At 36.9% G+C, this 16181-nt stretch overlaps 1 protein-coding gene across 2 annotated transcripts in view; it reads left to right on the top strand.

Moving 5' to 3' along the window:
- Window positions 1–16181, top strand: part of TBC1D12 (TBC1 domain family member 12) — a gene marked incomplete at its 5' end in the record, with an annotated part of 37215 nt that overhangs the window by 15927 nt on the left and 5107 nt on the right. The window contains 8 exon segments of one of the 2 annotated variants that reach the window (XM_021397674.1): window positions 3367–3423; window positions 8324–8439; window positions 10464–10546; window positions 11966–12083; window positions 12426–12532; window positions 13013–13093; window positions 13635–13729; window positions 14456–14527. In XM_021397674.1, the coding sequence (XP_021253349.1) occupies window positions 3367–3423; window positions 8324–8439; window positions 10464–10546; window positions 11966–12083; window positions 12426–12532; window positions 13013–13093; window positions 13635–13729; window positions 14456–14527 (729 nt within the window). 2 annotated transcript variants of the gene reach the window in all.

The raw sequence follows: 16181 nt of genomic DNA, 5'->3' as shown, positions 1-16181 counted from the left end.
AGACTGCTTAATGAATGCAACTGTAAATTTCTTTGCGGTTTCATAGGGTGTGTAGAAGATAAATACTATGCCCAAAGCCACTGCAGGGTCTGTGTGTTTGTGGAGGTGGCAGAGCCCCTCACAGCTTTGCTGCCATCAGCATGCTCAGGGCGCCGTGCTTGAGCTCCAAGTGGGCCAGAGGCTGAAAGGTCTTGGCAGCCGCCCCTGCCGGCGCTCAGCTGCTGGCATGCACTGCTCCCCTTGGACTTGGAGCTGCCCAGGCAGGATGTGATTGAGGCCAACTCTTTTACTGGACATCTCCCTCCTCTGGGCTTCCTTCCTTCACTGTGTTTTTGTTTTTTTTTTTCCCCTTTAAAAAGGGAAAATAGCAACTCTTTAGGACTGCAAATGTCACATGCATTTGATGGTTTTAGAAAGTGTGCCTTTTTTCATAACAGCCGGTTTTATTAGCTGCAGTTCATGAGATGTATGTGGTCATTAATGATCAGTTGGGTACATTCCTCTCAGTCTGTAAAGACGTCTGCTTTCAATTAGACTGACAAAGTATTTTAACACAGAAGCATTTGAAGCCAGAACTGATTTGCGGGATGACGTGTACTGACTGAAGGGCAAGTTCTGTTTAAAAAAGCAAACTGAATTTAATTTTCTGTCCTTACAGTTAAAGAAAAGAGGTTTGCACTAGCAATCAAAATGATTCTGAATATCAAGCCATTCAGTTCAGCTTTTGCTTTTATTAAAGCACTTTTGAATTTCTTATTAATTTGTTTAAAGTTGTGAAACTTTCTTTTCCTAATATGCCCAAATTAAAGTAAACTCAAAGTATGTGAGCATGCACTGCAAGGCAAACAGAAGTGAAGCATATACCAAATTAATTTCATCAAGAGTTCTAACAAAGTACAGCCCCTAACAGCCTTATATGAAGGGATACAGTTTATGTTCAGATCTGACACGTGAAAAGCTTGCAGTGATTTATTGATTGCTTCTTTAGAAGTGAAGTAAAATAATCTTTTCCAAAAGCTGTCACCTTGTACACAAGACGGAGGTTATTAGCTTTAGACCATCAATTACACACTAACTGTGATTTAGATGACCGAGTCTCTGTCCTACAGCTAACCTCTGAAAATACTGGGTTTGGCTTGCTCTGAAATCTTAAACAAACATAAACACCACCTGTGTTTGAGGGCTAATATACTGGTGCATATTTTTCCGATGTTGTTATATCCCATCTGAAATCTTAACAGTGAAATCATTCACTGAATCAGCACAACTCCCGTGGTCTCCCAGGGACAAGAATTGTCTGAGGCTGCCCTTCAGAGGAACAGATGCGTTTTGAGTCAGCTTTCAGATAGCTCAGGCCTTCTAACTTGCAGTAGTAATGCTTCAAGCCAGTCACTGTGGTTTCAATTTAAACTGCATGTTAAGCTTAAAAAGTGCATGACGTGTTTGTCAGCAAATCTAAGGATGGAATATCTGAAAGAAATACGTAAATACTAGACTGAAAGTTTTTCCATGAATGATTCTTATCTAGATAGAGGTCACGCTGGCTCATCTTGCACATGCTGCTGGAAAGACAAAAGGAGAAAGGCAAAAATTGTACCTGTTCTTCAGATACAGTCAGAAATACATTGGTAACAAAATTCCCTGAGATGGGGATGGACAATGAATGTGTTGTGAAGTCTTGCACGGATCACGTAGCACCTGAGTAGCATTTAGTCTGCTAGTGGGAGTGAAAAGACTGTGACATTCTTATTTGCAGATGTGGTAGCAGTCAGATTCTCAAGAAATACCTGTTCATGTATGCTCCAGAGTTTATGTGCACTCAGAGATGCTGTACTACAGGTAAAACTTTTATGTTTAGAAGAGTTTCAAAGACCTTCCCCAGTAATTTAAGCTTCAGTAATGATTATCTTGTCAATGAAGTAGTAATGAAGCTTGTAGGATCTCAAACGCTTCTCTGTTTGTAGGAAGTATGTAAAATACAATTTTACTGTATTTACGTCTTTGTAGCTAGAACTTCTGGATCTGCTTTTTGACAGGATGACTCCTTCTCTTAGGTCTTTGAATTCCTGTAGCAAAGGGTGACAAAAGGATTGTGTTTTCTTCTCTTAAGAGTTGAGGTTTTGCAGGGTAAGCAGACAGCTTGGTAAGCTTGATGTGTTGTGGTAGCGAAGTCATCATTCAAATGATGACTTCGCTACCACATTCAAATATCATTCATATCAAATTCCAAGAGCATAGGAATTAGCAAAAAGATGCTTTCAACATGGTAAAGATGTATGCATTTTTTAAATTTTTTTTTATATAAGCTTTATCTTTCTGAGGCTGGCATAGTATTTCTGTACTGAAAAGGAGAAAGTAGTGTGGCAGCGTAGAAGGAAGCCTTTGAAATTTTTTTTCTCCTGTGGTATGCATGGTGCAAGAACAGGACAGAAATAGCATTGAAATTGTGATGAAAAGCTTGATTCCTCTCATTCTTCCTGGTACTGTAATAAAATGCTTGTGAGCAATGGCTGTGTCTGTTTAGACACTCCTTTTAAGCTTACATTTTTCCATTGGATAGTTGAGTTCAATCTAGAATGGAAGCCTGTGGAGCTTTGGTTGTATAGGGTCTCCTGTAGCTGGACATGCTTTTGCCTGATGAGCTTGTTCAAATATGGTATAAAGGATTACGCATTGTCATTTACAATCTTAAATGTGTCCCTTGTAACCCAAGCGACCGTTCAGAGCCTTACAAGCACGTCCAGCTTCTCAGCAGCTCGTTGGTAAAGTTGAAGCGTAATGCACTTCTGAGCTCTCAGTAATACTCAAAAAATACTGTCAGACTGTGGTGGTGGAAGGTGGGGCTTAAAGGCATTTGTTTGGGTGGGAAATTCATTCCACTCACCTTAGATTGCAAAATGAATCATGAAGATACAGCTTCAGAGCAGTTTCTGGAGTGTCAGTTTCTAGACCATGTTTTGCTGTTTCCTTTCTCACAGTGTACCTGCTGAGGGTAGTGCTGATTTAAGTGTAACGCTTACAGGTGGTGTGGACTAGGGAGGGGTGTTACATCAACACCTGTTGTTATTCACTTGAGAAGAGTGCTATGGAAAAAGATCTTCTTTTGGGAAAAGGTGCTGCTGAATAAACTACATAACGACACTTAAAAAATAACCCAGTGGGAGCTTACGTGCATCTTGCTCAAGTGTGAAGTCTTTGTGTGTGTTTGTGTATTTTGAGGGCTGGAGGAGGAGGAACAGCTGCATCTATTTCTTTAAAGAGAAACACTTGATATGTCAATTTAAACTTTGGCTTGCATGTTGCTGTATTATAACAGTCTTTTCCTTCATTTATTCACTAAGGCTTTGCTTCTGTTTTTCTCATTAGGATGACAGTTCTGGCAGTCTTGCGTCAATATCTGCTCTCAGTCTGTTAAACACAGGGGTATGGAATTTAATACGTTTTTTATCTAGTTGTATTCAATGCCATGCATGGGACTATGTAGCACTCATTAAAAATAGAACAAACATCACATTTTCACAGTAGCATGACTATTTTATGGCACTAACCATCAACTCATTAGATACCATTAGTAAAAAAAAAATAAATAACTTTCACACATGAATCTCACTAACAATTTCAAGTGATAGAGTATTATTGTTTATTAACATACTGCATGTTCTTGAATAGCAGAAGGTAGAGTAAATTACTGTCAAATTCTAGCATTACCTATATTTGCTGTGCGTCCTTAAAGGTAAAAGTTGTTAAAATGGCTTAAATTTTTATTTTTGAACACTGTATGAATTTGAAAAATTTATATCCTCTAAGCTTATTTTTCCCATCTCTAAGTCACATGAGCAGTAGCACTTCAGAATTTCAGATGCTTTAAATCATACTTTCCAGCATAAAACTGGAACTGTAGAAAGGTGCAGCTGTTGAAACTTTTGTTATATGCTGTTACATCTTCCATTTGCTGTGGCTGGTTTGCTTCTGAAGTTGGTCCAATGCATCTGCCTCTTTGAAAACTCTTCAGTAATCCCACACCCAATGTTAAACAGGAATAGCACAACTTTCTCCTTTTCATTCTGTGGATCTGTTACTCTATATGAAATAGAGCAGTAATGTACTGCTAGCTGATATGTGATGCCTGTGGTTCATGTTACGTGGTTGAAGTTCTCTCATCTCTTCTTTATTGGGCCCAGAAGCCCATGGCTTTGTGTGTTTTTGTAAGCAACAAGAGATGAAACTTGATGCAACTTGTGAAAAATCCATTTGAGGAAAAATAAGTTAAAGATGGGAGATGGGTGACATTACTTTAGAAGGTTGATCAAGAAACTTTTCAGCATTCAATTGGTTGTTCTCTCCTATTACATGAGAAATTGTTTTTTTCTCTGCCTATATAATCTGGAAGTTAGAAACAAATGTACTGTTATGTCTGTCTGAAAGCATCTGCTTTCTTAGTTCTGAAACAATACCTACTGCATAACTCTTAGAATCTTTCAGTGATGTCTGTTGTTGCTATAAACACCATCTTGTTTTTAAGCCAATTCCGGTTCAGTAATTTCAACACACACTTGGAGTTTGGTGTGCAAGAGGGTGTCCTTATGCATTAAGCAGAAATTCTGCTTTCATGACTTAGTGTGATACACCTTAGTGTAAGGTGATGTAGGGTGCCCTCCTAAGAGACTCAATTTTAAAAGGGAATAAAAAAAGCTGCAAACTGAAATATCTTTATCATAAGCACAGAGGCAGTTCTGAAAGCAAAAGATCTCCTGCCCATTTTCCTTTTGCCTGTCTTTAGGTTAATAGGCTAATCTGTATTTCTGTAGGAATAAATACTGGAAATTCTAGTCTGTCTACATATCAAAGTTCTCTGACTAAATTGTCACAATGTTTTTCAGGAAAAACATGCTTTTAGTTTGTTTGCAGCTTTATGATTGGCAGTACATGAAAAGATGCAGTTATGACATTAATAAAGAGATAACTAAAAGATGGGAGATATCCAGTTTAGATATTAGGAGGAAATTCTTTACTCAGAGGGTGGTTAGGCACTGGCACTGCTGCTCAGAGAGCTGTGGGTGCCCCATCCCTGGAAGTGCTCGAGACTGGGTTGGATGTAGTACTGAGCCCTCATCTTGGTGGACGGCACGCAGCCCATGGCAGCAGAGTAGAACTGTGGGCTTTGAGGTCCCTTCCAATGCAACCATCCTGTGATTCTATGAACTATTTTTGCTTTCTATTAAAGCTGATAATTTGTTTTTATCTATTTTGGGATTGTAACTTGAGATAAGCTGCAATAAAGAATTTTTAGGAACAAAATTCCCTATCGTGATACATGTAACACTTCCAAAATGATTATTTTTCCTCCTGTAAATTCATCTTGCAGCTCTTGAATCTTAGCTGTCAACTGTTCTATCCTGTGGGCTATGTCCTGCATCTTATGCTCTTGCCTTGTCAAATGTTTTAAATTGTATTTTTACCTTTAAAGTGAAATTCTACATCAGCTCAAGCTTTTTATCCACTGCTCAGAATTTCAGATCCTTCATCAAATGCTTATTGGGATCTCTAAGTCTAGTAGCACAAGAAGAGACGTATTCCAAAAAAGGAATGAGTATTTTGGTTGTTCAAATTCATGTATTTCATGCACATCTGATGATTCTTGAATCTAATCTTTCCTAGTAGATATGTTTCTTGAGCAAGAAGGATCTTCCATGTGGAGGTTCTGATATTTGGAGTATATTTCATCTTAGGAAATATTCAACCTTGACAGTTTGAGCTTGAAGTTATTTTGGTGTCTGTTTTTGCAGTGTGAAAATTCTAAGAAAAACCAAATGTTTGTAAAGTATCCTTGGTTCCAGAAGCGCAGTTGGATAATGACTTCTGTCTTTTGTGGAAATCACTGTGAAGGTTTTTATGCCTTTTCTTACCTGTTTCTGTTACTTTTGGTAAAGTGTATCAGTTCCTAGCATGTATGACATCCAGAGACACTAGCATCATTCAGATGTGTAGCTTTTGTAATGAGATGGTGAGGATTACTTCCATTTCTTATGGCTTTCTGGTGCTTTTTATTTAACTTATATTCCTCCGTACCTAATTTATGTGCAAAATAAAAAAGAAAAAGTTGGTTCGAGCTGAACTTCTCCATCTCTGACTGCTCAGTGAACTTAATTTTGTCACTCCTGTGACAAAGTACTGGAAAGTGTAGAATTCAACCAAGAATTTGAGAGATGGGAATGCTACTGTCCTTCAGTAGTTTGGGTCTAGTTCTTCAGTACTGCAGGCTGGATGGTGACCACGGGCTGCTATAATTCCTAATTATGAATATGCTAGAATAGCCTGAGGTATACAGGGTGGCAGGAGTGCCTATAATATCGTATGGTTTTAGGTGGGATGAAATAATTTTAGGCTCTTAACATATGTATATTCATTCATACAATGAATTTTGAGTTTACTAATTTTTCTCGTGCTTGTGTAAATTACAACAGAACACCAGTTCTTTAAGTCCATTTGTTGGAGGTGCCAAGTTTGAATGTGCCAAGTGATACTGGATGCATATTGTTGTTTTCAGTTGAAGTTGTCTTAGGAATTACCCGTCAGGAGAAGATTATGCTGTAGGAAATCTGTATAGCCTATTGCACGCGGCTGTAACACTGGGAACACAGCTGGCCTCCTCTGATCTCTGAAATCTTCAGGGTGGGCCTCGCTCATGCCTGGCTGGGAAACTGCTTGGAAATACTGGGTGCTGTCCCTCTCCCAAGCATGTGTGGGGCCTCCATTCTCGGGGGTGCTCAGAACCTGGCTAGGCAAGGCCTTGCACAGCCTTGCTTTGAGTGGGGAGCTGGGCTGGGTCCCTTCCATCCTCACTGATTCTTTGGTGACTTTCTCTTGAGGGGAGATGAACATGACTTCCTCGAAGTCATGCTTGTTGGACCACTTCATTGGATTATGCCCAATGTGGAAGAACAGAAATCTTGTCTGAGATCATTAAAATAGGTAGGGTAAGGAGGCTGTTGGGCAGAAAACTTTAAGCCACCTTAAAGTGAATAAACACTTTTTTGTCTTCCCTGGAAATCTGAGACTGTGTTGTCACTTTTATAAGAGGTATTTTCCCATTTATCTTTACGGACTTCATCTGTGTGCAGAGCTTTAAACTATGTTTAAAATTGTCAGCTATGTTTGTTTAATGCTGTTAATGAGCACTGAACATGTAAAGTCCTCTGTTTGTTCCTGGGAGAATAAATATGTATGAGAAACTACGCGTTAGGTGAGAGAAGCAGTTTTTAGAGAGGAATGTTTGATTGGGAAGGTATATGACCTAACTAGCAATCTATTTTTATTTTTGGTGACTTAACTTGAAAGTATGTTACCAAAATACCTTGTATTTGTTTTCTTTAAAAGATATGCTAACATTCTGTTTGACTTCCAGCACATGAAAGATGCGTAGAGAACCCATCTAACTAACCTTAGTGCCTAAAAATGTGAATCCACAAGCTACTTCTGCTTGGAAAGAAGTGAAAGGTCTTCTCACAGACAAACTTTTATACTCACTAAACTATAAGAATAGATTCCTCAGTAACTTGACAGTATTTTTTTATTTACAGGGGCTATAAAAGAGGGAATGTGTAATTTTGGAGGTTTTCATTTGGCTCTGTCAAGCCTTTTTCCTAAAGACTGCCTCATTTGTGCTTTGTTGAGTTGCTGTGTGGGGAAAAAAGGAATAGGATTTTTTCTTCCTCAATCTTCTGTGTATTACAGACTCTTAAATTTTTCAAGTAGATTGCATGTTTTTACTTCTGAGGAAAGAAATAATGTGAAACAGACTGTAATGCTAAATATTATTGTACTGTCGCTGGGTACAGAATAGGTAGTCCTGGGTAATAGGGGTTCAGTGGTCTTGCTGAAGTCATCATAAACAGGAAGGATACCACGTCTGAAGTTGAGCTAGAATCAAGAGGAAATAAGTGGTAACACGCATTGTTGGTTAGTGTGTTTTTTCTCAACTTTGCAGATTAAATGTACTTGCTTGCTAACTATTACAGGAAGATTATGCAGCTTTTCTAACTATAACTCATGTCTGGATGTTCAGTAGAAACATTGAACTAGGATGGATTAAAGAATCTGATAGAAGAAACTGCCTTCTCAGTCATTTTTGTTTAGCAGTTCTGGAAAGCTGCATTGTCTTGCTATAAATTCAATTTGTAATGTTAGCTCCTTGCTGTCTTAAGTGATTCAATGTTATATATGTAAATATTAGTAATAAGTGTTAAGCGAGTAATATTATGCTCACTAGTTAGAAGGGAATCTGAAAATTTGAAATTTAATTTTTATCAATAATATTGTTTAGGAATATGAAGCACGGACAGGAAGAATGTATAAGCCTCCAGCTCCATCAGCAAGACGTAAAAACATGGAATTTGAACCACTTTCAACTACTGCTTTGATTCTGGAGGACCGACCAGCGTAAGTATAATTCTGCTGTGGATCTGATGATGACTGAGTTTGTTAGATGTGAAGGTCATCTCATCAGAAGCATAGTTCTTGCACAAAAGGTTATGCATTATTCCATCCTACATAATAAACTAACAAATACCTCCAGATGAACCCACAAGTATATGAGACCAAATGAGAAATTTTCTTAGCTTAATGGGGGCTGCTGGTAAGTTATCTGCTGTGTACTGGGACAGTGTTGTAGGCACCCTTAACCAGGAAAATTACTGAAGACTTACGGATTTCTTCCCTGCCATCTTAGTGTGCGCTCCCTTCTCCTTCACTCTTTCTGGAGAATTACTTTCCTAGTTTAATAGGGAAGACCTAACAGTGGCAGTTAGCACATCAGCAAATTTGGGGGTGGCTTACCAGAAAAAGAAAGAAGTATTAGGTTAGTAACAGCAGGGGTAGAAAGAATTGCTTTTGAAACACAAGAAATAAAAAAAATGAGTGTTCAGCATTTCTGATATGACGGTACTCAGCCAGTATAGTTAATTGTTCTGTTGGTACCAAGATAAAGAGTTCCCTAAAACTGTTCCTTGCTACAGTTATGTTTTCTTGGCTTCTTAAAACTACAGTTGAAGGCAACAAAATGGGAACTGTAGATGCAACAAAAGCTGCATTAAATACAAATGGGAACAGTAATGAAAAATGAGTAACACATTGTTTGGTCCATGCAGCTATTTTGCCTTCAGCAATCTGAAAGAAAGAGGAGGACAAGCTGACTAGGAACGCATGCTGTGAGGAAAGCAAATAGATCAAAGCTTTCAGATCACACCTTGAGAAAACTCATGATGGCACTTGTTTGCTTCAGTTGATTTCAATTAAGAAATACCAAATAGAAGTGTTTCCTTGGAGATCTCTCAAGTGGTGTATAAGCTCCATTAGTGCTAAGACAGAAGTGTCTTGACAAATATCTTGAACAGAGGTACAGACTAGTATAAGATTTTGTAAACGCATTATTTCCTTTTATTCTGTGGTGGAGGCTAAGACAGTAACTGAAGTATGTTTATAAGAATGTCTTTTCTACTTGTTTCAAATTTGAGTGCCATTCCAAGCGTGTAGCATGTTGTCATGTCGTCTTTGAAAATAAATTCTGCTCTCAGTTAATTCTGAAATTCTAAGAAAAAATGATCTGTTCTACTTGTAAAAAAAAAAAAAAATAATAATCTTTTTTTGGGGTGTTAAATTACAGAAATGTCTTCTGTTTATTTTGAAACAAAGCAAACAAAGCAAAATAGAGATTATGAGACTGAGACCAAAGATTGTGTTTGGTTTTTGTTCTTGAAATGAGTCTACATAGTCAAAAAGAAGTGTGTATTTGGCAATTGGGATCACTCTGCAATAAAAAAAAAAAGAAAAAAAAATGAAGCTGGCTAATTGGTAGTTCTGTAGCAAGCATCCTTAATCTTAGCTCTGGAGTGATTGGGGTCTGTCCTTTCTTTCATAATTCCAACTTCCGTTTACCTGTTATTGAGCAAACATAATCATAGATCTGGTTATGCTTAATGATTAAAATATGCACATGCAAAAATGTATCAGAATACGTAACTGCGTAAAGAACATCAGTATTTCTTTTTTTATTGCTTAGTGGAAACTTCATTTGGACATTATTTCAAATGTTCAACAAATACAGTAACTTCAGAGACTGGTGACAGATGAGTAAGAACAAACTTTTCTAGCAGTAGTTTATTTTTCCAATGTCAGTTGAAAGGAGAAGGTGTTGGAAATCAGGAGATCTTGGCTGTAGCATAGTGTGACTTAAGATAGAGTGCTCTTGTGTCCTGGCCATGCCCTGGAAGAAGCTATAGGAAGCAAATCAACAGAAGTAGTAAAAACCTGGTAGTTCTGAATAAATAGCAATCTTCCACTGTGGTTACTGAAGCACTGATAGTGTGACAACTCCAAAGCTCATGTTAGAGAGAAACCAAAAGGTGTTTTGAAATGGTTCAGTATGTTAGTTGTGCATATTGAATTCAGGAACAACTTGTTTTCAGAAATCTTCCTGCCAAATCAGTGGAGGAGGCTTTACGTCACCGACAAGAATATGATGAAATGGTGGCAGAGGCAAAAAAACGAGGTATGTTAACTGCCAATAATCATTGTAATTATATTTAACTGTGCAGCAAAAATATCTTCTGGCTAGTAGGTATGGTAAAGAACAACCTTGTTGAAGATTATTTTCTGATATACTTGTATGCATAACTTAAAAACCAAGCTCAATTTGCAAATTTTTTTCCTGTTCTAGCATAGTCAATGTAACCAGGTTCAGAAATCAGTTTAACTTTTTTCATTTCTAAGTGGAAATTTGATTTATGTTTTTTAAACTACTTGTGCACTGTGATTGACTGAAAGCTTTCTGTATACTTGGACTCCTTTTTCAAGCAATGTTGCTGTGGTTGTTGCTGAGAACTATAGTAGAATAATGCTGGCTGCCTAAAGATTATTTTTTTTTTCTGGGAATTTGATAGCAATTTCAATGTGAAGACAGATGATAACCTTGTTTTTCCAAATCAGCTGTATCTGTGAATCTTCCTACTTCCACTAGATCTGCTTTTTAAATTAAACTTATTTCGTTTGGGACTGTGGCAATCTATGAATAGTTTGTTGAAAGGACTTCTGTGTTCTCATGCCTAGTGTTCAGGGAATAAGCTATTTCAAGAATTCATGCTGCATATTTTACTTGGGCTGTTGTCAGTCAGATGTAAGTTCCTGAACCCATTGAGCCTCTATATGGATCTATAGCAGCTTGCTCTGAAAGATGTAATGAGAAATCCAAGGCATATGACAGCTTAAACACAGTACGAGAGAAGAGTGAAATCTGGTAAAGTATGAGCTTTGAAAGGCCAATGATCTGTAATGTTTTAGTATCTGTGCCCTAGTGTTCATTAAATTAATAGATGTTACACACAGAGCTTCATTAAAAGCTTAACGAAGCTGTTCAGCCATATAAGTTTACCAGGGATGGCGAGCGTCCTTTTTTGATTTCTCTAATGTGTGCAGAAATAGAAAATGTCTTGCCATTTGGCAGTGATTTTTTTAGTAATGGCAAAGCTCTGTCCTTTCTAGCCATTTTAACATGAAGGAATCTTCAAATGATTAATTTCTAACAAAATACTCCTGTTTAACAGCTTTGAAGAATGGCTTAACTCAACACTTTCTTATTTGACAGTTAATTAAAACATAAACTGGGCAAATCTGGGATAGAAATAGCTACAGCAGATATGGAACTTTGTATTGCTTTTTTATTGTTATTTTTCAGAGTAGAACCTGTAATAACTATTTTGTTTTCATCTTACATTGTTTTCATAATGTCTCATTTTATAGAATTACTTTGGTACTTGTCTACGGTCATCAGGAAGAGTACTGGAGAGCTCATGTGCAATTGTAATTTACCCTTGATCTTTCATCCACAATCCACATAATTAGACAACAGCTGAATTAATTACCTAATCACTTACGTACTCTAACAGAATATATAATATGTTTTCTTTAACAGAAATTAAAGAAGCACATAAAAGGAAGAAAATAATGAGAGAGCGTTTCAAGCAAGAAGACAATATTGCCAGTGCTATGGTGATTTGGGTCAATGAAATACTACCTAACTGGGAAGGCATGTAAGTGAAGTTTTGCTTTGTAAATCCAGCAAGTGTAGCTTATCCCTCCTCTGGAAACAGAGGACCCACATACCTTGTTTTTCTTTCCATTTGTTTTGTGAAGTCAGTTTTTGTTGCTGTTATTATAGTACAAGGTCATTACAGAGCAACATGAAATGTGCTTTTGGGAGCTCAGTGTTGTGTTGTTTGTTTATTTTTTTTTTAATGGGACTTTAACATAAGCAGAGATCATTGAATTTTCATTTGGGAAATAGCATGCTGTTTTTCTTTGAAGTTGCTCAATAATTTCAGAAAACAAGATGTGTAATATACCTGCTTTTCTTCCATGCTTCCCTGTTCTAGGCGTGCTACCCGGAGAGTTCGAGAGCTGTGGTGGCAGGGATTACCACCAAGTGTTCGTGGGAAGGTGTGGAGTCTAGCAGTGGGAAATGAGTTAAATATCACTCCTGGTATGTCTTAATGGATTATATTTTAGTGCAAAATGCAGTTGGTTATTTTCAGTTGAAACTTAGGATTTATTTGCATAGAACTAGGTGTATTTTTTTACAATTAGACAATCACAGCCTGGTAAGTTTTGGAAATAGAGTTCAAAACTTGCTTTTAAAAATGTTTTAGTCTTATAAAAGGGTTAAGGGAAAATTGTTTAGTTCATAGCTAATGTTTTTGATAAACTGGAAGTGTTCCAACTCATTCGCAAAGTAAAAGTCTGGTTTATTTGAAGCATGATTTTCCTGTAATTTGAATATTCACCACAGAAAGAGGCATAAACTGTGGGTGGTGATATTCCAGTGGTTAGTAATAACCATGCCATAGGGATCTACCTCTTACTCTCCCCACCCCTCAATGGTAAGAAACAAGCAAGAAAAACAAAGCCAAGCATACACAGTATGGAGACTTTTCTCATCTCAATGTTTTGTTTTTACTTGCAGAACTCTATGAAATCTTCTTATCTAGAGCTAAGGAACGATGGAAAAGCTTCAGTGAGACAAGTTCTGAGAATGATGTAGAAGGTAAGACCTTCTGAATACTAAACAGATTCCTATTTATTTTTACAGGCACACAGTTTCACTAGTTTGTGTGTAATTGTGGCATTAGAAATGTTCGCTAAAATACTTTGGGTCATTTCCTACTTGTTTTTGTATCAGGCTGCACTTATAAAAAATTTTAGATGAAATACAAAAAGAAGAGAACTTAAGGCCCAGCTGAAATTCTTCTGAAGTTCTTGAGTGAATGCTGCCACTTTTGCTGTGATTTAAAGAATGTCAGCCCTAGGATACAGAAAATTAGAGTCGTATGAAAGCTAACAAGGGCTCAGTATAACAGTATAACTTCTGCAGCACCTAACCATTCAATTTTTGAAAACTTTAGTGAAATCTCTGTGCATTTTGTTACCCTTAGTAAAAAAAAAAATATATATATCTACTCCAAGAGTAAAAAAAAAACAAAACTTTTTTCCTTAGACCCTGGAAGACTCTATATGCATATGGCAGTTTTAGTCTGAAGTCTGTAGAATTATTTATCACTTTAAATGACTTTTGGTTTTGCTTGCAGATGCTAGTGCATCTGTTGCTGATCGTGAGGCCAGCCTGGAGCTAATTAAGTTGGATATATCACGCACATTTCCATCCCTGTATATTTTCCAGAAGGTGAGAGTTCTGTCACTTTAGCTATAACTTTAAATATCTGAATAGTTAAACAAGAAGAGTAACCTAGCTAGCAAGTATGGGAAGGTTTTCAGAAGCTCTTTGTGTAAAACAACAAAAGTAAAATTACTTGGTCCTAAGGAGTCATGCCTTTTCTGATTAGATTAAATTAGGATGCTCACTGTGTTAGAGTGGTTTTGTAAATGCTTGTAAGTGAAGGACTAATAAGGTTTTTTTTCTCCTGGAAAATGCCTGCGGTTCCTATTACTGTTTAATGAAATTATTTACATGCCAAACCGTGAATATTCTCATGGCTTCTACAGAAATCCAGATGCATTTTAGTGCACATTTTCAGGTTTTATAATTTTTATACAGATATACGCATACACGTATGTATAAAATAATTTGCATTATTGTATTATGGTAACTTGTGTTACCAAGAATTAAAATATCCCGTGTCTCAAAAGGAAAAGCCAACCCTGTTTGTGTACCAGATATCTTCATTTTCTGTTATGTACCTATTGCATTACCAGTTTACAACTTTTCCCTTAGCATCTCAAAACCATGCAAGGTAATGCATAGGGTAAAAACTGGTGTTATTGTGCATGTGAACAAAGCAGTAAATCACAAACTCACTTTTGTCTTACTATACTGGCTGGATACCTACCTATATTTATAAACTGGTTTTGAAAAGCTCTTTTTCCCTTATCTTCTCTCCCCTTGAATTAGGGTGGTCCCTATCATGATCTCCTGCATAGTGTTTTAGGAGCATATACGTGTTATAGACCCGATGTGGGATATGTAAGTATTCTAAAATGTTTATAGCTTAGCAGATGTGCTTAAAATATTTGCCCATTAGAAAAATAGTTTCTCTAAACTTCATGCTATAGAACCTCAAAAAAAATTTAAACCTTGGCACTTACTTATTTGGTAGTTACAATGCTGATAATTCTTAGAGTTAATAAAATAGCCAAAAATATATTGATGTTACAGATGAGAATACTGTTTGGTTTGCACAAGGAACTGTTTTTAAACTGATATGTTCACAAGGCATTCTAACTCTGACAGACTCAGAGTATCTAGAAAAAAAAAAACTGCCAGCAGCCTTCCAGGGAGCACTCAGCCTGTTCTATCCTCATGTTCCCACTGCTGCCATTTCCATAGTGATGCCCTCGTAGTAGGTCACATCCTTAAAATCCAGCAACTCCATATTGGTTTTCCTATCAAAGGCTAATTGCTCCATCTGAGTCTAATGAGGATAAGATTGTTTGCAGCAAAAACTTAAATATGTAAAAAATAATAATAATAAAATAATTTTAAAAATCTGAACGGTATCAGCCTACAAAGGCAGCTGAATAACAAATGCTATTCTTATTTTTTGCCTTGGAGGGATCCTAGGAACGTTTTTCACAAGTTGTAATTGCTTTTGAGCTAAAGAACTTGAGACTAATCCATGCAACAGCACGTTATTTAGCCCAGGGTGTGTTTTCCTCTCTGTTAGATACGCTTACTACTCTGCATCAATATCTAGCTGACTTTCATGTGTAAGTGTTTTTAATTCTGTCATCTGTGAAATCATTTTTTGGAGACCGTAATCTTTAAATGAGATTACAGACTCTGCAGATTCTGAGATTGCTTGTTCCAGGGTGGAGTTTTAAAGGGCAAAGAAGTAATTTTTCATGGATGGGTCTTCGCTTTCTCCCTAGGAAAAAATAATACAACTGCAGCTATTCTGAATATTTCTGATCACACTTTTAATGTTAATGTGACAGTAAGTTTAGCCTTATCTGCACCCACCCATATCACAAAAAGTGGAAAGCTGCTGGACTGTTTCTGACGCATATCAATACTTTCTTCCCTAGATGGTTAAAATATTAAGTGCATTTTTAAAATGAGGAGCAGGCAGCATAAATGCCTAGAAACAGCAGAATTATCATAATTGCAGCTGAAAATGGTAAATTTATTTTTAGTATAATGAATATTCAGATTATCGCTTAAGTACATGAATGATAGTCTCCACTTACTGCAGAATGAAGTGTTTTTTAAAGAAAGTAATCACAAAAATGTAAAAACCTATAGCTAACCACTTGAAAGTAATTTTATGTATGTGAACAAATACCGTTTGGCAACGGGGAAGATACATCTTGACTGTTCTAAAAGAGAATTTTGTTTCAATTCCAGTGTATCTGCCTGGGTCTAAACTGTCCCATATGTGAGATTTTTCCTCATGTCTGCTTTTCTCACAGCTTAACAATGAAGTTAAAGCCAAGTTGTGTCTTGTTTCCAGCCTGTGCGGTTTTCATTTTCTTGCATTCCAGGTTCTGGGAGGTTTCATGATTACAAGACCCGAGGAACTTCTATCATGCACCTAAAACCTTCATCTGAAGAAACATTCATGTTGAAATCTAATTAGCTGCATGTATAGAAATTATTTATCCACGTTGCTTTTGTTCAT

The sequence above is a fragment of the Numida meleagris genome, chromosome 5, assembly GCF_002078875.1.
Source record: "Numida meleagris isolate 19003 breed g44 Domestic line chromosome 5, NumMel1.0, whole genome shotgun sequence".
Lineage (NCBI taxonomy): Eukaryota > Metazoa > Chordata > Aves > Galliformes > Numididae > Numida > Numida meleagris.
Note: the sequence above shows the minus strand (reverse complement) of the source record. Positions and strands in the feature narration are given on the sequence as shown.